Source organism: Pyxicephalus adspersus, chromosome 3 (assembly GCF_032062135.1).
Source record: "Pyxicephalus adspersus chromosome 3, UCB_Pads_2.0, whole genome shotgun sequence".
Classification (NCBI taxonomy): Eukaryota; Metazoa; Chordata; class Amphibia; order Anura; family Pyxicephalidae; genus Pyxicephalus; species Pyxicephalus adspersus.
Genome location: NC_092860.1, coordinates 62,675,158 through 62,698,761, shown reverse-complemented (window position 1 = coordinate 62,698,761; position 23,604 = coordinate 62,675,158). Strand labels below are relative to the sequence as shown.

At 39.8% G+C, this 23,604-nt stretch overlaps 1 protein-coding gene across 10 annotated transcripts in view; it reads left to right on the top strand.

The window, feature by feature from the left end:
* Positions 1–23,604, top strand: part of ADGRL3 (adhesion G protein-coupled receptor L3) — an 857,880-nt gene that overhangs the window by 194,322 nt on the left and 639,954 nt on the right. For all 10 annotated transcript variants that reach the window (XM_072404919.1, XM_072404923.1, XM_072404922.1 and 7 more), the window contains exon 4: positions 12,760–12,869. In XM_072404919.1, the coding sequence (XP_072261020.1) occupies positions 12,760–12,869 (110 nt within the window). The remainder of the gene's footprint in view (positions 1–12,759; positions 12,870–23,604) is intronic.

Sequence of the window (23,604 nt, the reverse complement as noted above, 5' to 3'; positions counted from 1 at the left end):
GTGAAGAGCTGGTGTGTTGTCCTGAGTTCCTGCTTATATATCTGCTATTAAGATAAGTTGAATTACTTTTGGTGTATTGGTGTTTTGTTGTTCCTTTGTTGTTTACTAGGCCTCAGGGAGACACTGGTTCTTTCATAAGGGAAGGAACCAGTAGTCTCAAGCCAGTCACTACTCCTAGGGCTATGCAGGGATACTAGGGCCTAGGTTCCTGTGTATGAGTATTCCCACCATCAGGGGATATTCATACTGTTAGGTGTTAGGGCTAGGTTAGGGTGTCTGCAAGGGGTGACCATTCCCTTTTCCCTAGCCATTGGAGGCCTAGTCCTGAGTATAACCTTTCTGTTTCCCTCCCCTCCCTGTTATCCGTGACACTGAATGGTCTAATGTTGTTAGTGGTGTACCCCAGGGTTCAGTGTTGGGAACTTTACTGTTTAACATCTTCATAAATGAATTAGAGTTTGGGATTAAAAGTACTATTTCTGTGTTTGCAGATGACTCCAAACTATGCAATGGAATTAAGTCCATACAGGATGTATATAATCTACAAGCAGACCTGGATGTACTGTTTGATTGGGTGGCAAATGACATTTAATATAGATAAATGTAAAATTATGCACTTGGGAGCTAACAACATGCATGCTTCATACTGTCCAGGGGGAATACATTTGGGGGAGTCAGAAATGGAAAAGGATCTGGGGGAACTGGTAGATCATAGACTTAATACCAGCATGCAATGCCAAGCTGCAATATCTAAAGCTAGTAAAGTACTTTCTTGTATTAAAAGAGGAATAGACTGCAGAGATGGAGACATAATCTTGCCTCTGTACAAAGCATTGGTCAGACCACATCTGGAATATGCAGTCCAGTTTTGGGCACCAGTTCACAAAAAGGACATTGTCGAATTGGAGAGAGTGCAGAGAAGGGCAACTAAATTAATAAAAGTATGGAGGAGCTCAGCTAGGAGGAGAGATTAGCTGAAGTGAATCTATTCTCCCTTGAGAAGAGACGTTTAAGGGGGGATATGATCACCCTGTATAAATATATATACGGTCCATATAGAGAACTCTTTTCCCCATTATTCACTTTGAGATTATTACAAAGAACAAGAGGGCACTCTTTGCGTCAGGAGGAAAAGAAGTTTAGCTCCGGATAAGGAAAGGATTCTTCACTGTAAGGTCTGTGAAAATGTGGAATCACCTCCCTCAGGAAGTAGTTTCAGCAACTTCTATAGATATAGATAGAAAAAGCTGGATGTTTTTCCAGAAGCACAGAATATAACTGGGTATTAAGGCTTTAAAGTAAAAATACCAGTGACTGTTGATCCAGGGAACATCCAATTGCCTCATGGAATCAGGAAGGATTTTTTTCCCCTGTTGAAGCAAATTGTACCAGGGTTTTTTTTGCCTTCCTCTGGATTAACTATGTCCTATAGGGACTTTTTTCAATCCAACCTACTATTTAACTATGTTTTTGGTTATAATGGAGGTGCCTTCATTTTTTTTTCCCTGAGGGTCACACTTCGCCTGGTTGTTGCTATGGAAGTGCCTAATGGCTGCCTAATTTTTTGATCATATGTTCATATGTTTCTTGCACCTTCAGTCACTTCAAATAGTTTTTCTCAGTACATTAAGGTTTTCCTTCGCTACAATATGTTTACAACAGTCTTGATGTGCCTTCTTTCTATTTTGCACTCCCTGTTTAAGTTCTCACTTTATGTTATTTACCTTTACTGGTTACTGTGGCTGCCGAGTCCAATACCTAGCATGCGTTCATTAGGACACATTGTTGATTTTCTAGTTATCTAGAATGTTTTATTGCTCTGGTTGCTCTTTTTTATAGAAAAAGAACCGGGGTAGCTGGAGAGGCAACACATGCCCTCCACCCCTAGAGAAGAGCTGGTAAGGGGTGGATTATATTTCTACCTCTGCCGGTGGCTCCTCATGGTTTTGGGACAAAGATATGTCCCTTGGGCCCAGGGAGCTTGTGCTGATCACCCCCGCTCACCCTCCATTTTGGGGCGGGGGGGGTGCTTAGTCTGAGACCCTGGATACTTTTTGGTCCTACATATTGGGTATTTATATGTTTTTGTTTGTTGTCCTTTGTTTTTGTTTTCCCTGTGTGGACGTTGTTGGTACTTTCCCTGATGTGTTTTCCTTTCCCCTCTGGTTCCCATGATTGTGGGGAGTTACACTCTGATTTGTCCCATGCTTCCTCTGCTCTAATACCTGACTGATGGCCACTCCTACAGCGAGAATCACTAACGATCCTCCACCTTTGGTGATATTGACACAATGTGCAAGGGCTTAATTCTCCAAATAAAAGAGCTAAAGCCTTCCAATACTATAATTCTCTCAAGGTAGACATCCTGGCATTACAGGAGACTCTTGTCCCAGGGTTCTCTTTTAGTTCTGGGTGACTCTAATCTGGCACTAGATGAAGTTCTGGTCAAAACTAGCGCCCCTTGGTACAAATTCATAGAAGTAATAGATTTTCTAATCTTTTAAAACAATACAATCTGATGGATATATGGCGGGAGCTGAACCCATCCGAAAGAGAATATACGTTTTTCTCTGTGGCTCTTAATCAGTACTCCCGTATTGACCATGTTTTTCTCCAACCTCGGCTGATTCCTATAGCCACCAAAGCTCGAATTTTATTGGTTCCCTGGTCAGACCATGACCCTGTGGTTGTGTGGCTGAGGGGTCTCTGGGGGGCACAAGCTGCTTTCAGATAGAGACTCAATGAGAATCTCCTACTTGACCCACTGATGAAATCAGAATTAGAGAAATTGATCGAGGGTTACTTGACAATTAATATTCCCCAGGATACTTCTCCAGCCATCAACTGAGAGAGGCTCATAAGAGGTATATTAGAGGGGAACTAATTAGATTAGGGACGCAACAGAAGAAGGCTCAAGAAAAACTTATAGAAGCGAAAATGAGAGACTACCACACCCTGCAATTGCAGCATAAGTCAAACCTGACCTTGGATGTCCGCCCTCAAATTGAATCCCTGTGCACTGAACCCAATTTATTGCTTAATACTAAGGCTGAGAAATCCCTTCGGTGGGCTGCTCAGAAATTTTACACATGGGGAGATAAGCCTGGAAGATTGTTAGTTAATAAGCTGAACCCTAGACCCAAACTGTTTTCTCTTCCAAAGATTAAAATGAAGGATGGTAAACTTGCCCAGAATCCAGAAAAAGTTCTTTCGGCTTTTTAAGATTTTTATTGCTCCCTATACAGTAAACAGCATAATGCTTCCCCTAGTGCATTTGAAGCATTTTTCAGGGGAATCAGTATGCCTAAGCTTAAGACTAAACATGTGGAAATTTTGGAGAAGCCCTTCACTAGTGAGGAGGCTCTTAAAGTGCCTAAGTGCCTGAAATCTAGTAGTGCCCCTGGTCTGGATGGATTCTCCTATGTATACTACAAGACCTTCGGATCTCAATTGATCCCCCATTTGGTTCAGTATTATAACTATCTACAAGAGGGTCATTCACTTTCTTTGGAAGCAAATCATGCTTTCATTAGCCTTATCCCTAAACTGGGTAAAGTCGCCAATTTTAGACCAATTTCATTAATTTTCTGGGACCTGAAATTGATGACTAAGATTCTTTTGATTTGTCTTGGCTCTTTTTTGGGAGCTTATATCCACTCGGACCAGGTGGGATTCATGCTGTACAGACAGGTCCCTGATCAGACGATACGCACCATAGATCTGATTTTGTTTTTCGATTTTGTTCACTTTTTCAAACTAACTGGGATGGTGGAAACAAAAGGGAAGCCATGCTATTACACTAGGGAACACATTTTTCGTTGAGTCAGATCTTACACTTGTTTTTTTACTAATTTTTGAGTGGTGAATCCAGAAAAGACCTGTTTTTTTCTATCACATCCAGTTTTTTCTATACAGGGTACCCTCCATTTTTGTCAAAAAACATACAAATTTTACATACAATGAAAAATAAATAAATAACTTGAATGTACTGTTTATTTAAATTTCTTTTGGTCATACAAAGGACTTATTGTTACTCTATGACATTTTTTACAGTAAAACATTTGAAAATTAATTGGTTAAGCAGTTAAGGTAAAAATGTACACTTATAGCTTTCCTTGGAATGTTCAGTGTTAGGACAATCCCGTTGGATGCTCTAACAGTAGTCAGCCATCATATGTACATCCTGTCTACCCTGATACCGTCTTTCCATGACTATTAAATTTTGGTGGAATCGTTCACCTTGCTTATCACTGACTGCACCACGGTTTTCCAGGAAGTTGGAAAGTTGGCTATGCAGAAAATGCACCTTATTGCTCATATTGCAACCAAGCATTTTGTAGCTCTCCAAAAGTTTCTGGACAATTTCTGTGTAATTATTTGCTCGTGTGTTTCCAAGAAAGTCCTTGACAATGGCTTTGAATGACAACTTTTCGACTTCTGACATTGTCCTGATGAAATGTTCATCTTTGATGAGCTGCCGAATCTGTGGATCATCAAACAAGCCGGCCTTTATTTTTTCAAATGACAGGCTAGGAAATGCCAAAACTAGGTACTTGAAACAGTCACCTTCAGTTGGCAAAGCTTTCACAAACTGCTTCATCAGACCCAGTTTCATGTGCAGAGGTGGGAATTTAATATTCTAACATATGCACAGATAACAGGGATACTTGGTGTATCTGCGTTGCTGACCAAGAAGGAAGCATACCACTTTACGGTCAACACAGATGACCCAATTGTGTTGGTGATATTGCAACAACCCAATCACTTTGTCTGCAAATTCTTCACAAGGAGAAACTGAATGGCCAATTGGGACTGACCCAAATATATTTCGATTGTGAAGAAGGACATAGTTTAAGCTTTGCTTTGAGCTATTGATGAGTAGTTGCCATTCAGTTGAGTTATAAATTGAAATTCCCAATTCCTCCATTAAACCAGGTATGTTATGACAATACACAAAGCCACTGTCAGTTCTAAAGTACTGCAGAAATGCAATTTCTCTGGATCAGAAGTTTGATACCTTCGTTCCTTTTTCAAGTAAGTTTTTCTCACGCAGTCTTGATGCTAGGAGTTCTAAAGCCTTTTTCGATAGTCCCAAATCATGTGCCAAATCACTCAACTCATGCTGATCAAATCCCTGGGATTTCATCTGAATGAGCCACTGGGCGAATAGCCGATGGTAGACTAGGATACTCTGTTACATTTATTATTCTTGTTATATCCTGAAGTTTTCACTATACAAAAGTAACAGTCAGTGAAATGATCTTCTGGCTCTTGCCAAACCATAGGTATTTTGAAATATGCCAAATAGGCTTGCTCTACAAATCTGCTGATGTTTGCCCTTTGACTGAGAATGGTGAAACTGATATAACAAAATGAATCAGGGTTGTTTAGGGACTTACGACGAGAAACAGCAGAGTCAGACATTAAATGAAAGAAAGGAAATACATGTGTAAGTAGAAAAATACATTTTGCCTATTCACTACGTAGAGCAGTGCACAACCTCTGACCACACTGTCTTGCGTGTAAATAAATAGCCTATACCAATCCACGCTACAGTAACCGTTTTACTGTAATTTAAGCGGTAGAGAAAAAACTTGACGTGATAGAAGAAAACTAACTGCACTTTCAGAATCAGCATACCTATTTTAGTGTAAGTAAGCTTAAAAATTTCAGTCAACAAAAAATGTGTTCAAAATTGTTCCCCGGTGTTAGCTATTGACCTCCAGAAAGCATATGACAGTGTTTCTTGGTCTTACCCTTTCAGGGTTTTATCTGTGATGGGATTTGGTAATTCCTTTATGAATCTTTTACAAACATTATACGACACACCATTGGCTATTATTTCATTGGGAGGCTTTCTCTCATCCAATATCTCCATCAAGAAAGCTATGAGACAAGCTTGCCCTTTGGCAATAGCAATTCGAAAAGACCAGAATATTAGGGGGGTCTGGTGTGGCAGGAAGGAGCATAAATGCATATTATTTGCTAACGACATTCTCATGTATATCTCCTCCCCTCATGTCACACTGGCCAACTTCTAAAGAATTTTGGACACTTTTGCAGCTCTTTCTGGCCTTCATGTAAATGACTCTGAATCCCAAGCTCTTAACATCAATATTCCTGACCATCAACTTTCTCTGGTCAAAGATAATTTTGATCTCTGCTGGGAGGAGAACTCATTGCAATATCTGGGGATACAGCTAACTCCATCTTATCAGTCTTTGTTTCAGGCCAACTACTAAAAAAATATACTCAGATTTGAAGAATTGGTCCACTGCTCCTCCATCCTGGCTGGGTCAGATAACGGCGGTCAAGATGAATATTTACCTCGTATCCTATATTTGTTTCGCACCCTCCCTATTCTGGTCCAACCCTCTGTACTGATTTTCCTTTAAAGTAAAATCATGAATTTTATTTGGGGGGGGCAAACGGATTAGGATCCACAGGAAGACAATGCTCCCCCTTCGCTTATTCTTCTTTTCAGTCACTACTATATAGCTGCCCAAATTTCACAATTCTCACACTCCACAATACGAGGGATTAGGCCTCAGTGGGTAGAAATAGAAGAGTCAGCTGTTCTTTTGGAAAATATTGAATTTTTGATGTGGATCCCAAAGAAACTCAGAGAAATTAGAGCATGCCCTCTGTTATGCCACTCTCTTTAAATATGAGATAAATATCGGTCATTCCCGGAGCTATGCTCGGCTCACACCCGTCTGGAAAAATCCAGAGTTCACTCCTGGCAGGTATCTAGATAGATTTTTCTGGTGGATTGGCAGAAGGGTTTGGACCATTATAAACATTCAAGATATTTCTAGTTTTGAGTACTTGGTTAGTAGGAAGGAACTCGCAAGTATTTTTGCAATCGGCAAATTCAGTCCTTCATGTGTTCCAAAATTCTGCAGGCCCCTCGCCCAATGCGACCCACCGCATTTTAAAGCTTATGTATGATCCCTGGCTGATATGAAGGGTCAAATCTCATTGATTTACACCATATTAATGACCACCTCTGACAAATTGAAATACAGTATATTTGTTCTTGGGAAGAAGACTTAGGGATCTCCCTATCTAGGGAGGAATGGAGTGATATTGCTTATCCACTCTCTAAAATTTCGCTCAACTCCACTCTGGTGTAGGCGAACTATAAGGTGCTGGTATGGTGGTACCAGAGAGACTTTCTAAATGTTACCCTTCAGCTTCCCCTTTGTGTTTTAGAGGATGTGATACTAGGGGTACAATGCTGCATATGTGTTGGTCTGGTCCAGTTGCCCAGAACTACTGGACAGAGATATTTGATATTATTTCTGAGGTGTTGTAGAGGAATGTGAGGGCTTCCCCAGAGGCAGCCATGTTTAGTAGTTGTGATCTGGCTGTTTCCAAATCCTGCCTGAATCTTTTGAAACTGATTCTGCCGGCGGCTAATAAAAATATTGAAATATAAAAACAATATATGCTTACTACCAGCTACAATGTAATTGAGTTATTCTTGTTAATAAGTCACTTATTGGAGGATAGATTTACGTTAATCATATCAACTCTAGATGTAGTTTAACAACATGAACCAGTTTAGATCCAGTTCTTTACAATACATACATTATGTTCAACAAAATTCCAGTGCCCTAATTAGGATTTCATATTAATTTTTGTTGCATAGAATATTCATACCAAGACCATCCACTCTGACACACTAAGTGTAGATTGGCACTCTTCCCAACAGCACCAGTGCTGTTAGGCACTGGACTCTTTGGTACACCAGTTGGGTAAAGTACTGTTTCAAGCAGAAAAGAAAACTTAATACAGTATATACTTAAAATACACTTGAATTTGAAATATTATGCATGTTATCTAAGCTCTCAAACAAATATCCTAGAAGGTAAGGATGTTATGTCTGTTCTGTCATAAAAAAAAATATCTTTCTCCAAGCAGTATTTATTCATTTGTCCATACTGTATGGTGCATGCGTCTAATTTTCTTTACACTGTGTGCATGTGCAGGAGATATATCATCAGTGCTGCCACTAAAAACAGACTACCAAAAAGGATTGGAACTTGGAAGATGTTGTGAAGGAAATAGTGGTGGTGGGGGACAGCAACTGACAATATTACAGAAGGTCACATTTGCAAATAACCAGTGCATCAACGCATTTCAGTGGCCCATGGCCCACCACAGGGAGGTTTAGTATTGCCTTACCATGAATTGCATTAGGTTAGCGCAAATACTTGTCTCATTTGCTGAATGGGTTGCCTAATGCATAGAAATGCACCAAAAAAGTTGCATTCACTGATTATTTTAACAAAGTGCACCACAAAGTGGAGTAGTGTGTTTTGGTTGGAATGCATGTGCAGATTTGCACTGGCCCGTTGCCGGCTGGCATTAGGCTGGATCGGCCAGGTGGCGTTAGGCTGGAACGAACTACCGGCTAGGCTGTATCTGGCCTAAAGGCCGGAGATTGCCAACCCCTGCTGTAGAGCAGAGAAGCTGGAAGGAACTACCGGAGCAAGAGCTCTGGAACCGCCACCTTGCTGTGGCTCCCCTATTTACCGCGGCCAGCGTTAATACTTCCGCCACCGGGGTAAATAGGGAACGCTCCCTGAAAGTGAATCCCTCTCCTCCGCAATGCATATGAAGGGATGAAACTGCCCCCTACATAGGAAATGTAGAGGCTGCCCCAGTTTGTGACATTGGTGAAATGAAGACTCTGGGGTAAATGTTGCTGCAGCTATAGAACATGTGACTGCTCCTAGCAAAGTCTTTGAGAGACCTGAACAAGTTATAATCAATGACAACATTAGGAGAGAGAAAAATGCGTAACTCTTTTTGCCTAAGTAGTGTATTGTTTGCCTACCCCAGAGGTAATATATCAAAAACAGGAATAGAACTAGAATACTAGTGTTTTAATCTGGTGGAAAAACATGTATATTTAGTCCCTAGGGAGAGGAGCCTATTTGCCAATATATCAATTATATGAAAAACACAGAAAGAAGGTTTTTTTTGGCAACAACATATATATTTTGTATTAGTGATAACTCATAATACATAACAAAACAGTGATTAGTAACCACTGGAGACACAACTTCAGATCATTACCATTTCGGCCCTGTAGGGCCACTAGACAATGAACTACTAGCAAAAATTCTTTAAATGCTTTAAATTGATTTAAATGTTTCTGCCTCTTGTTGTGACCGGTTTGATCCCTGCTACATAGAGCAATCCCCCACAACCCACCACAGACAGTAGCTGCAAGGCCAATAGTTTGGCTGGATGCGAATTGAGCTCAATGACTCTTTTGTTGGTTGGACCAATAGCCTGATGCTTCGCGCAGAACTCCGGTAGAGTGGGCTGAAGGTGACATGGAGCTAGGGGAGCTGAAGGGGTCACTGGATTGCCAATCTTTCGACGACAAACATCCTCTGACGCCACAAAACCTGTGGCCAGAAGCTAATACTTCCTCTGGCTGGCACCAACCTCCTGAGACATAGTAGCAAAGACAGTTGGAGGTGGAGAAGATCAATAGAGGTGGAAGAAGAGACGATGACGTGGTTACACCTCCTTCAAGAGAACGCAAGTACTGCTCCCACTTTGCTTTGTGGTTGCATGTGGGAAAGCAGGGATGTTGTACACAAATGTGATCAGGCCTGTCCTCTGCGAATCTGCCTGTGGCACAGGATCCAATTGCTACGCACCCGTCATCGTCTTTCAGCGTGAAAAAGGACCACACTGGAGAGGTGTGTGCAACTCTGCTGCTCTTTTTCTTTGCCTGCCTCTGCTGGGTGCCCAGGGTCTGTTCCAGCTCCATCTCCCCCACGGTCACATCATCTCTGACTGTACCCACTCATCTGTGTGTTTTTTTGGGACATGAGACAGATTTGCGGCCCCTTCCATCCCCAGTCTGTTGCTGCTGCCTTTCCTCTATGTCTGTTTCGGAACTGCTGCTAGCCCTTAAACGCATCGGTGGTTCCCAGGTGACATTACGGTCATCATCATTCTCATTTTCATCTAAGCCAACCTCTGCAAATGCAGCTACTGATGCAGAACCCTCGTCCAGCAAGTGCTGACCACACTCTCCAAGGGTCCCAAAGTCTGCCTCCTGTCCTGAAAATCACAATGACAGACCCTCGGGCTGTTTGTCAAACAACAAGGGAGAGTCATCGGGAGGTACAGGCACATTAGCCACGCTAACTCCTGTCTTTGATCCTGTCACAGCTGTGCTGGTTGCTGCTGCTGCTGCTGCGGAAGAAGAGCCTGCTACAGAAGAAGACCCTGCTGCAATTGAGGTCCCGGAGACCCAGTCCACAATACTCACATGACGTGGCTGTATGATTGTAGTACACCCTCTGAATAAATCTTCCAGCATACTGGTGCTCCGCACCCCTGCCAGATGGGGCAGCCCAGGTTGCCCAACGCCACACCTTCCCCCGCTTCTACCGCTCATCTTTTACTTATTCGGGCAAAAATGCACCTGTACCAAAGGGTCTTCATTGGTAAATAGCAAGAGGTATCAAACAATGAAATATCTGTATTTTTTTGAGAGAAATAAAGAATTTTTCTGGCTTTTTTGAAAGCAAGTGCTATCAGAATAAAATATCTGTATTTTTGGAGAGTAGGACAGAAATGTTTCTGCCTTTTTTAAGCAAGTGGGATCAAAATGAAATATCTGTATTTTTTTTAAAGGAAATACAGACATTTTTCTTGCTTTTTTGATAACTAGCAAGTGCTATCAGAATGAAATATCTGTATTTTTTTGAGAGAAATACAGAAATTTTTCTGGCTTTTTTGATAAATAGCAAGTGGAATCAGAATGAAATATCTATATTTTTTGGAGAGTAGGACAGAAATGTTTCTGCCTTTTTTTTTCTAGATAGCAAGAGGTAGCATCAAAAACTGCACAATCTGTATATTTCAAGATATACAGAAGCCTCCTAACCTGTCCCTGTCACAATGCACTTCTCTCCCTGCTTCTTTCTCTGACACAGAACACAAGATGGAGTGACTAACCCCTCCCTTCTTCCCTGTATATATGCCTGTGCTCAAATCTCTCCAGATTGGGCTGCTGGGCCTTGCTGTGCATCCTGGGAGCAAGTGATTAACTCCCAGCCGCGGCCTCCCCGCCAGAAATAATTGCAGTTCCAGCCCCCGGCAATTTCCCTTGTTTGTTCAATGAGAACACGACCTCATGGCGAATCACAAGGCTGTTATCGCTCAAGTGTTCGGTAAGCCAGAATGGCCCGATTCGCCGCAAGATCGAACTTACACATCTTGTCTGCTCATCCCTATTTACCAAGACTGAGCAATGATCAGCTGGGCAGCTTGGAGGATATAACGAATCAAACATAGAAAGATTTTGAGGTTAGAACTTTGAAGGCTGGTAAATATTGCACATTCAGGAGTTTTGGGAATGTGAAAGGTGGTGATGCTGAATTCAAATACTTAATTCAAGAAGGTCTCAACCATCGGAGACAGCCACCAGATCTAAGCCTTGGAGCCAATTTTTGAGTATCCATGAAAGCAAAGGGGGTTTACTTTACTTTACAAATTTACTTGAGGGTTATATTTGGATACTCTCAGGAACCAAATACCATCCAAGGAGGGATTTCTAGTTTGTTTCAGTTAAATAATTATGTATAGATATTTTAGAAAGTTGAATAGCCAGATTTTGTAATTCCTACAAGTCATATTGGATATTCAGTTCCTGCTCTAAGAGTTTCATTTAAGGAAGATGGACACTCAGAGAAGTTAGTGCCAAATAGATAAAATAAATTAAACTTCTAGAAGCTGCGATAGACATGCAACACTCTTGGGCCACTCAAAAGTCGCTAGCAGGTGCGTTCATTGATTACACCTTTACAGTACTACAGATACTTACATTCTTTACAAAACACAGGACACTGAAAGACGGGGTAACAATACAGGGGCAATGGGCAGTTAAAAAAAATAGATAAATTGGACACACTTAAGGGTACAGGCATTAGAAAGTTAGAATAAAGTATAGGGAAGCTGCAGAAAGCTTAACACATTATAGGGGTTACTGGATACTTATGACAACCACTTTTTGACCACCAAACTTCTCCCAAACCAGTTAAAAAAATTAGGGAGAACACTGCAATATAAACCTAGTCCTATGACATCTCAACTCTGAACTAGTGATCAATAAATTTTGCCAAATCATTGTATACAGTAATATGATTATATCCATTAGCTGTAAGACAATAAAACATGACATGTATAGTGTACCTATTTTACTTATTACTAGAAGGGTGAAGTTTACAATTTTTCTTGAGCTAAGGGTTATCTACATCAGTGTTTTTCAACTTTTTTTGAGCCACGGCACATTTTTTTACATTGAAAAAATCCTGCGGCACACCACAAATCAAAAATGTTACAAAATGACACTCTGTAGCTAATTCTTTTGTCTCTAAGAATAAACAAGAAAACTGTTACCTACTGCCACCCACTGACATGGAAGAGTATTACATTACTCTGCCAGTCACTACAGCACAGACACTCGACAATGGTAATTAGATAATTTCCCACGGTACACCTAAAGATCTCTCATGGCACACTAGTGTGCCGCGGCACAGTGGTTGAAAATCACTGATCTACATAGATAACATTTTGTCATTAAAAGTCCCCTTGTAAAGGTATTTTTTCAATGGGAAATGTATTTATTTGAAGATGCTTTTATTTGTTTCTGCAAAAATAGCTCAATTGTGGTACACTATAAAATGTGATGAAGACTTTAAATAATATTTTATATTTCAGATGCAATAATCGGACGCAGTGTGCAGTTGTAGCTGGACCAGATGTGTTTCCTGACCCATGCCCAGGGACTTACAAATATCTAGAAGTCCAATATGAATGTGTTCCTTACAGTACGTATAGTTTTCTTTAATATTTTATTGATTTTCATTGTTTTACCTGTATATGCCTGACTCATTTGAGGACTGTATTAAATAAAATCTGATATGTTACTTGCATGTTAATTGTAGTGGTTTAGATGCACAATGCTCCTTTTCAAACCTAGCTTTTTAATATTCTACAAATAAAGTGAAAATGAGGATTTATTTGGCTTGTGTAACCTCTTAGTGCCATGTTGGAACTTTCCTTTATTTAGAAATCCCATCTTCAATTAGTTTTGTCAAGTCTCCAGTTAATTAATGTAAAATTGATTACAATATAACACTAATTTGCTCAACTGGGAAGGAATATAATATTTAGCAGATTGATTTTTTTTGCATAGTGTTTTTTTTTGCATTTTGTTCCTCACATTTTTATGTAATCTTTTTGTTTAACCCACTGAATTAAAGCTAAATGTCTGCAGTTCAACTGCATCTGAGTTGTTTCATTTAAAATGAATTGTGGTAATGTACAGAACCAAAATTAGAAAAAAGGTGTCCCTGTCCAAATATTTATGGACCTAACTGTATATTGCTGTATCTAACCTGCCTCTCGGTGACAGCCTTTTCAACTAATTTGTTTACTAGGCACAAATCTGAGTCAGTAATTCCTTGGAGTCCCTGACTCCCACGACATGTCCCACGACATACCAGATTTGATCGGCCGATCAATTGGCTTTCTGAGCCAACAGCACAGAACCCTGTCTGTTTCCACACAGATCCCTGTCTTTGTGTGAAGTTACCAAAGGCTTTTACAGCAATTTCTCCCTCTCTGAAAGCATATGCTAATCACACAGTAAAACTTTACGCTCAAAACTAAACTAAAACTAAACAGATACACACGCTCACAGACATCCACAGACCTGGACCTCACCAACTCACCATCAATGTGCTCAAAAATGAACAGAGCAGATGTAATCCTTGTTATTATATTGTACAGAAAATCACCCAACACATTATCATCTTAATATAGGCTAAGATACTAAGAAGACAATGAATCGAAAGGCATTTGTGTATAACAGGTTACAAAGCTGATATTAGTCTATCGTTTTGGCTGCAATGCTCACTGCGTCCTGCGTTTCAGGACTGTTCACCAAAACGCAGCCAAAGGTCACGGTACTGCGTTATTGTCCGAGACAACCACAGTTGAGTTGAAGGATTGACCCAACCTCACTCCTAGCAACCAGGTTAGTTAAGAGGAAAACATTAGGGTCATTTAGACTGATTGCACACACAGGTACACATTACACAAATGTAAACATCTCACACACATGTGTACACATCTCCTAACAGCTGAGGTTCAAGTGATGAAGCTTGTGACTTACCAGACAGTGTAACTTAGCAATGCATAGCAAAGCTCTTTCTTTTATCTTTTCCTACATCTTTTCCTATCATGATGTGATAATGATACCAAAACATCTTCCTTTGTCTCTGGCACACAGGGAGCGCAAAGCCCCATGGCTGTCCACTGCGAAGGTGGGTAGCCCTGGGGCCTTTTTTGTCCAACGACAGGCAGTCCAGATGAACTTCCCTGTTAAGGACGCGTTGCTCTCTTTGTATCTCCTGAGCGACGTTCCTGGTTTATCTGATTCCGCTTCTGGGTTAGCGGTTAGGCAGACCAAGGAATTTCTCATGTCATCCCGCACGTATGTGCAGGGAGAACCGAGGCACGGGATCCGCCCTACATTGCATCACAACAATGTGGGCAGTGCTTTCCACGTGGGACGCTCAGTCCATCAGTGCGGCTCCATTTAAGCCAATGGCAACAGTGTGTTAAAGCTGCAGTACCAGGGGGATGTCTGCCAGTATTTGAAGCTTTGTCAATGTAATTCATAAACATCAAGGAGATGCCAGCACTAACCTAGGATACCAGTATACATTGGTGAGTTATTATGTAGACTAAAGTATTTTTTATTACCACTATTTGGGAGTGGGAGTACCGTTGAAACAGGTACTTTAGAATATAGATAATTATTTATGAATCACCTTATATGATACAATTTTGACTGTTGTTGTTCCCACCTTTTTGGTCATCCTTAATATTGTAGTCCATATATATGTATATATATATATGTGCAGATGCAACAGATGTATACTAATATTAAAAGCCAATACTTATATTTAGGGAATATGGAAATAAACTATCCTCACCTTGAAATTAAACCTAAAAATACCGGTCCAGTTTGCAAGATTTCATTATTTACGAATTAGAAATGGTGAATTTGTTGTATTGATAGGTCTCGATATTTTCCAGAGGAAGCAGGTTTTACTTGCGAAACGTGTCAAAATAAAGAATCTACCTGACCTATGTTCATATGGAAAATGTTTTTATATTTACGTATGTAGTCACTTGTGTAAGTCTTTTACTTGTATTTTATTTGTTTAAATAGAAGGTAAATTTTTTTGGTTTGTTTTAAAACATGTGCCTGAAAAGTCCTTTGATTTGTTTGTGATGCTTGGAAGTGAAATTAGAAACGGGTATACAAAACTGCTTGTGTGCATTTTGTGGTCCTAGTGCAGCTGCATTAGTTGAAGAAAGAATCTGGTTTTTGAAATTTGGGGAGCTTATAGGGAACCATATTATAAACAAATTAGGTCCAACATGATGGCATTTTCAAATATATATATATATATATATATATATATATATATATATATTTTTGAATATAGCGGTTAGCGTGTATATATATATATATATATATATATATATACTGTACAGGAGTGCAGGGATTGGTTTTGGATGGGAGATACATTTCTCCAGGATAAATAAGCATGGGCTCTTTAAAACCAGGGTGTACACTTGGGAAATGAGTCCAGGATAGTGAAGAGAAACTCTGCTAGGGTTGCTAGTATTAGTTTGTTTTGGGGCTCTTGACTTGAAATGGGAAAGAAGGTACTGAGTGGGCCTTCTGATTCCACCCCAGAGGCACCCAGTGGTTTGTCTGTATCAGTCTGCAGGTCTGCTATAGGAACACAGGTGTGATAACATGGAAGAGGAAGTGGAAATTGCAGCAGGTAGACCACAAACAAGCCTCTGTGGAGACTGTGCTGTTTGTCAAAAAACCTAATGTTGCTGTTTCAATTTTGCATCCACCCATTTCCAGCTGATGTATGCTGCATTTGCCTTTTGTTTCATTTATTCTGAAGAAAGCTGTTTTGTTTTGGGAGCAAAAGAAAGAGACATATACTGATAACAAACTTGTTTTGTTTACAAACTTGTTTGTTGCAAGGGCTAATCCCCCTCTATATCACAATTGTATATATACTGATGAACCGAACTGTTTTTAAAGTTTGAAAGGGGTCACGGAACTTGATTTAGCTGGGAGGGAAGAAATTATTCATGATTCAGTACTTAAGGTATGGTTTAAACCAAATACCTAAAAATGAAAACAAAAGTAAAAAGTAAAAAGAAAAATTAGCTTTGTAGTTGCTGTTGCATAAACTCTACTACAGTGATAATTATTACACATAGATATGAGCAAACCTAAAATGGATCTGCTCCAGGATTAAAAACATTTGCTAACGATGGACTTCTGGGGGTGGAGCCTACAGCGGTGTCCGCATCTTACCAGTGCTCTGACCGGTCCCTCTGCAATCCTTCATCATCACCGGCGGGAAGAAAGGATTTTCACCCCAGCCGCCACCAAGCGTGTACAGCTTGCTCTGCAGAGTTGGCGGGATCCTCCATCGGGACGCAACACTCGTGGATCTGCGCGGAGTCAGTGCTCGTGAGGCGGGCGTGAGTAGGTGGTGGCCAGAGCACTACACTTTACACAGCAGCAACCAAAGCTTCTTATACCTACCTTAACCCTGAAAACTTAATTGTTGGCTGGCAAATTGTTCCTCTGCTATATCCCAGAATAAGGGATTACCCGGGACTTGCCCTCCTGTATTGTCAAAAAACAAAAAAAACTAATTTGAACTCCTGCAAAGAGACTTACTGAATAGAACCGTTGATTTGCTAATACCTACCTTTTAAATTTTGCTGACCCTTCTAGCTTTACATTGTGCTCTTGTTCAATTAGTGCCTCTGGCTTACATGATAATACAAGCATCTTTTGACAGGACTGTGTTTCCTTCACGTACATCAGTGTTGCTGCTTCACTATGATTGTTACCTCTGCTGTGGTGGTGTTTGTTTCATTATTCCGTAGGGGAATGTATAATTACATGCCCTGCTCTACCCCCTGGTACCCGGTGTAAGATCTGGCACGTTCCCCTGACGATTTTACAGCAGGGAGATCACCTGCCCATTTTTAAACAGGACAGGACTCTAGTCCACTGCCTATGGACATGTCTAACCTGGCAGACACACCTATTGGCTCGCAGGTAACTTCCTCTTCTAACGCACAGGAAGTCTACAACGTATTGCTACCTTATTTTGATACAAAATTTTACGCCCTTCAAGCTACCCTTGATGCAACGCTCCAAGCAGATTTCTAGTAATTGGAGCAGAGAGTGAGTGATCTAGAAGATCAAGTACTACAACACCAATCCACAATCAGGATTCAATCCAAAAAACTGGCGTCACTGTCTGAAAAATATGATATTCTGGAAAACAGAAACCAGCGTTCTCACCTACGCTTTCTAGGAATTCCAGAAACTCACATATATCCAGACATTTAAAATGTATTACAGTTGATCTGATGCAAGCTCTTCATCTGTAACCATTGTCCTTGCGCATGGTTGAACGCATACACCGTATTGGTCCTGGGGACCAAATCTCCAATGTAAAACCACGAGCAGTGATCGCGAAGTTCTTCCACTACATGGATAAGGAACGCATTCTGTCTACCTACAAAAAGTCTGGCACACTACAGGTTAATGGATACAAGATACTCATCTTTCAAGATTTCTCTGCAGCTGTCACGCAACAACGACAGTCTTTCCCCTGCCTGCAAGTTTCTGATTGAAAGGAAAATACATTTTGCCTTATTATATCCAGCTAAGCTCAATGTTACGATCAATGGATCTCCTTTGCTACTGGATGACCGAGAATCGTCCCTTTCTCGTTTGCAAGAAGCCCTGATGTCACCCACCACTGATGATTTGCCAGGAACCTAACTATTTTCTGTTTATGTTTTATGTGAAGCACATATATGATGCTCCCTCCTTTTTGTCTTTTTATATGATTGTACAGTTGCAAATAATGCAATGATATAGGTTAAAAATTTAGAATTTTGCACTTTCTTTGCGGATTATTGCTTTTTTCTTGCTATTTGATAATTTGGAAAGTTATTTACGCAATGGTCAACAACCACGTTTGACAATTGTTCTAAGATGGTTCAAGCTATGTTCCTTCCCTTATGCAAGGAATGAGAAAATGTTCTTAGATCTATTTGAAGGTTTGTTTTCTATCTTCCCTTACACAGGGAAATACGAGATGTTGTTAGTTTTTTTTATAGTTAGTTGTTAGTTAGTTTTATAGTAACAAGGTTTACAGTACAATATATTAACAAAATTGGCTGCACAATTTTGCATGTTTTATATTGATATTTGCTATGGTATTACAAATTAGGTCTTTAAGGTGTCAATCACTTTCTCCAAATTGCTATGGTTTACTTATGTGTGGAATGGCCTGGGACAATCCTGCTCGTTATTGGTGTGTACTATTTAGTAGAAAAAGTACCCTCCTTGAAAATTAACCATTACGTCTAATCCTTGTGTACCAAATATCCATACCCTAGCAGTTCAAAAAAAACTTTTTGGTTACAAGGAACATAGGATGCCTCAATCACCATATTAAACAACGCAAAGTGATTGCCCATTTGCGCTCTCTCCACCCAGATGTGGTTTTTCTACAGGAAACCCATCTTAAGACCGGAGATACATTGCGTCTTCCAGGGTCCTGGGTTGGTGAAGTGATTGCATCCTCCTACTCCAAGAAGAAAGGAGGGGTGGCTATAATCTTTCGTAAATCACTAACTTTCCAACTACTTGATGTCCATATAGACCAGAGTTCACGCTATTTGTTATTGAAAATGGTTATTCAAGGTACCACCTACTCTCTCCTTAATATCTTTGCATCCAATGGCCCTAATGCCCACTTTTTTCACACAAATTTCAGAATTACTTTTATTGAGTGATTTTTCAAATCTCATAGTAGGTGGGGATTTTAACTTTAGCCCCAGACCCTAAAGTGGATAGATCTGAAACACACTCGCTCGAGTGTTTTATACAATTTTATGGAATCATTGTCCCTTTTAGACCCCTGAAGAACACACAATCCAACCCAGAGAGATTATTCCTGCTGGTCCAAGGTACCTTTTCCCGTATAGATTTTTCTTAACCCTTGACTCACTTTTCCACAAAATCTCCAAAACAGTGTATCAGCCGATCTTTTTATCGGATCATGCCCCAGTATTGATGAAACTAGAATTGGCACATTCAATTGCTCAATCCCCTAGATGGCGCTTCCCCACATACGTATCCTCCTCCCCAGCATTCAAATCTTTTTTACTAGCCTCCTGGGCTAATTTCCGGGATGACAACATCCAGCACTGGGAAGACCCGGTTTTGCTTTGGGAAACGGGAAAAGCAGTTATGAGAGGCCAGATTTCAGCCTATGTAATTAGACAAAGAACAGAAAACAAAAAACTATGCAAGTCCTTATATGACAATGTGGCCGCAGCTAATAGAACTCATATACTTGATTAAACGGACTCTAATAGACGGGCCTGGTTACAAGCAGCAATTACACCGTTAGAAATTTACAACGGTATATTGGATAACCAAATATCTTTTCCAAATTTTACCCAAGCCCACACCGCATGAATTCCTAAACTTTATAAGGACACTGAGTGCCCTTTATCCTATAGACCAATTGCTTTACTTAACACTGATTATAAAGTGATGATGATTATGGCAGGTCGCTTGCAACCTATACTACCTGATCAATTGACTACTCATCAATTGGGATTCCTCAGAAATCGACACATTTCCATTGGCATACGTATAGCTATTGCTGCAACCACACTTAAGTATAACAAAAACCATGTGCTTCTGAGTCTTGATGCAGAAAAAGCGTTTGATAAGATATTATGGCCGTATTTACATTCATTGCTCGCTTATAGACAATTTGTTATGCGCTTTCAAACAAAATTTTTATATAACCATCCCACAACCCATCTAATTGTAAATTGTTAATATTATTGTTTAACCACCTGGGCGTTACACTGATGTCTAGATTTCTCTACCAAAAGCGGTACACAAGCGGTTTTTCATGAAATTTTTTTTTTAAATTGTAGACCTGTAAGTTACAGAAATATGTCCGAACAAGGGTCTAGTAGATATCATGAATATAAAAAAAAAGTTTGAAACACACAATCATGTAAAATTAAAAATGTACTTTTATTTTTATTTCATGTTGTGTGGTGTTTTTGTACTGTAAAAACCATTTAAAAGCAGATTACATTGTAATCTGCTTTTAAATTTCCCTCCCTGACACACCCCCATACATCTCCAATTACATCACCCGGAAGATGACTCATCCTCCGGGGTGATGTGAGTGGGGGATTTCCCAGCCTGCTCACACAGGCACACGCTGGACGCTTTAGCTGCTGCTGCTCGCATCTCCAGAGAGATGCACAGCACAATGCAGGATTTCTGCATTGTGCTTCACATCTCACTGCAGATGCCACCAGCGATAACAAATTTTTTTTTGCTGCTGGAGGAGCTGCGGGGAGCGGGTAAGTATTTTCTTTCAGTTGTAATTGGATTGTCATACAATGTATGACAATCGGATTGCAATATAACGTTTGTTTACATTTTTAACCACCTGAGAAAAGTTCGGGTTTAACACTTTTTGTAAGTGTTTTTACCCCAAACTATGTCGGGTTTAACGGCCAGGTGGTTGATCTCGCATTGGATCCCTTTTTGCGTATTTTAGAACTAGATGCTAGAATCACTGGTATAAAATTTGGTTTTGTGGAAACGAAGATTACTGCTTTTGCAGATGATATTCTGTTGTTCCTTGCTAACCCAAAAGAGTCTTTACACTTCATTATGTCCATGCTTCAGGGCTTTCAAAAAATTTCAGGTTATACTGTAAATTTTGAAAAATCTGTTGCCCTTTTTTTGTTTCCCAAGCACAAACCTAAGCTGGAGTTCCTTATTCCCATTTCAATGGGCTAAGTCCCACTTTAGGTACTTGGGAGTACTGATTCCTAAAAACCCTGCAAAACTTTACATGCTGAATTTTACAAAAGCTAATGCAAAACGATTTTAAAAGGTGGGCATCCCTTACACTCTCTTTTATGGGACGAGTGGCGCTAATTAAAATGATCACCTTTCCCAGGTTACTATTCCTTTTCCAAACGCTACCAATTTTTTTACCAACCAAAGATTCAAAACGCATTAACTTTTTATTTCGCTCATTTATATGGGGTGGCAAATATATTGTAGCCGGTCGTGCTATTCTTCAACAAACTACAAAAAATGGTGGATTGAATGTACCAGATGTGGCTCTCCATAATCAGGCAGCATTGCTACGTATCTTAAAAGATTGGATACACAGCACATCTTTTAATACAAATTTGCGGGTGGATTTCTCTTTATATCCTTCCCAGAATCCCGTGGCTATGTTACCTACCCACAAGGAACTCCTGCCGGAGGCGTTACAATTGAACCTTGGCAACTCTAACACTTCTTATGGAAAACAGAATTACCTAATGCCCATACTTCATTATATCTCCCCCTGGCAGACAATGCTGATTTTGCACCTGGGTATGCTTCTTCATGGCTAACAACATGGGCCAAGCGTGGTCTTACCTCAATCAGATTACTAATTAACCACGACACTCACAAGGAATATTCCTTTCTAGAACTAAAAAATCGGTTCCCCTTTATGGCAGACAGTATTTTTTTACTAATTCAAGTGAGGATGTATGCAGTACGAATTGTTGGACAACTAGCCCCTTGTGATTGGGATAATCTGCTAGATAAGATGTTACTGTCCCCTCAGGTTCCCCAAAAGCTAATTCTAAACTTTATGAGTTTCTTAGAACAGACTTAAACTATGAAACTTCTAGGGTGTGCATGGCAAAGTGGCAGACACATTTTCCTAATTTACAGGTCTCAAAAATTCTGCAAATGTACAGACTATCTTGGAAGGCTATTCCAACAGTCCAGTATAGAGAAATGTTCTTGCGACTCTTCCATAGGAATTAGATCTCACCTCAACGAGCCTATCATATGGGTCTCTCAGATGGAAGTGCATGATTTAAATGTGGAGCCCAGACGGCTACACTTTATCATAATTTCTGGGAATGACCCATTATTAAGCAATTTTGGAGGCAAGTGGTACAATATATTCATAGCTATTTACTGAATTATATACCATTCATGCCAGAATGGGTAGTTTTTGGTTTAGTGAAGCTGAGGGGCCTCCGGTTTACTAGGGGCACCAAACCATTAGCACTTTTACTCTCACTTATTGCTAAGAAAACTATACTGCACTGCTGGTTAGAATCCACCCTCCCAGCAATGCGTCTCTTTATGACTAAACTACAAGAACTGTTTAAAATGGAATGGATGGAGGCTTCTTTCCACAAAGAATCTAAAACTCAAATATTTTTGAGTTTTATTGACACACTAAATTTAGCTAATAAAACCAAATTGTACAGCTGTTTCCATCACACCACATGGTACCTCGAAAGAGAATTAATACATGACCCCCCTATTGGTATGTAACTTCTAGTTCAGTCTATTTTACTGTAATACCATTACTGTATATTTGTTGTATGTTTTTTTTTTTTTTTGACAAGTATTGGACCTATTTCAGGGTTTACCATAAAAACATGTGTAATGTTTACACTAGCGTTGCAAATGTTATATCGTCTATTTTGTTTTCTTTTAGTCATGCTTGCTGGTTGTAAAAAAACAAATGAAATGTCTGCAATTTATTTCCTACTGTTAACCTCAATAAAAATATATTAAAAAAAAAAAAAAAAACATTTGCTAACAAATAAAAATCTATTCCAGGTTTGCTGATGCACCTAGGTTCACTGATGAAAGTGTATCCTCTCCAGACTTGGAGAGCTTTAACCCCACTAGCGGTAATCCCGAGTGTGACTCAGGGTGGATTTAGTGTACCAAAACGGTATACCCGAGTCACACTCGGGGTAGCTTTAAACTAAAAAAAAAAAACTTACCTTGTTCTGTCGCTGTCCCCCGGCGTTTTGCAGGTCCTGGGGACACGTCATGCTCCTTCGATTTTAGCTGCGAAGAGCAGATTAGATCTACAGGGTTTCCCGGTGATGTCGGTACATGCATCGGTGCGGCCGGAAATTCAAATAATTTTGTATTGGATTCAATACAAAATAGGTGTATTGAGTCCAATAAAAGAAATTTATAAAATTATATGTTACTGTACACTTTTTTTTTAGATTTTTGTGTTTGTTATTTAAAGTATAAATTTTGAATTTAATAAATGTACTAAATATCGGTGAGTTATGCCTAAGAATTACAGCCTACAAATTGAAATAAATTTTCATGCAAAAAAATGGAACACTTTTTGCATGGAAATTTGCACAGAGTTAGAATGCTAGGGGGGTTAATAAATCAAGCCCTTTGTTGTAGTATAACTGAAATAGTTTCCTGTTTATAAAGCAGGTAATCAGACATTCTTTTATGCATTTCCTTGTGGTAATCTTCCAGGTCCATGTGTTTCAATGACATTAATTAATTCTCACCAGGGAATGTCAGATACCCTG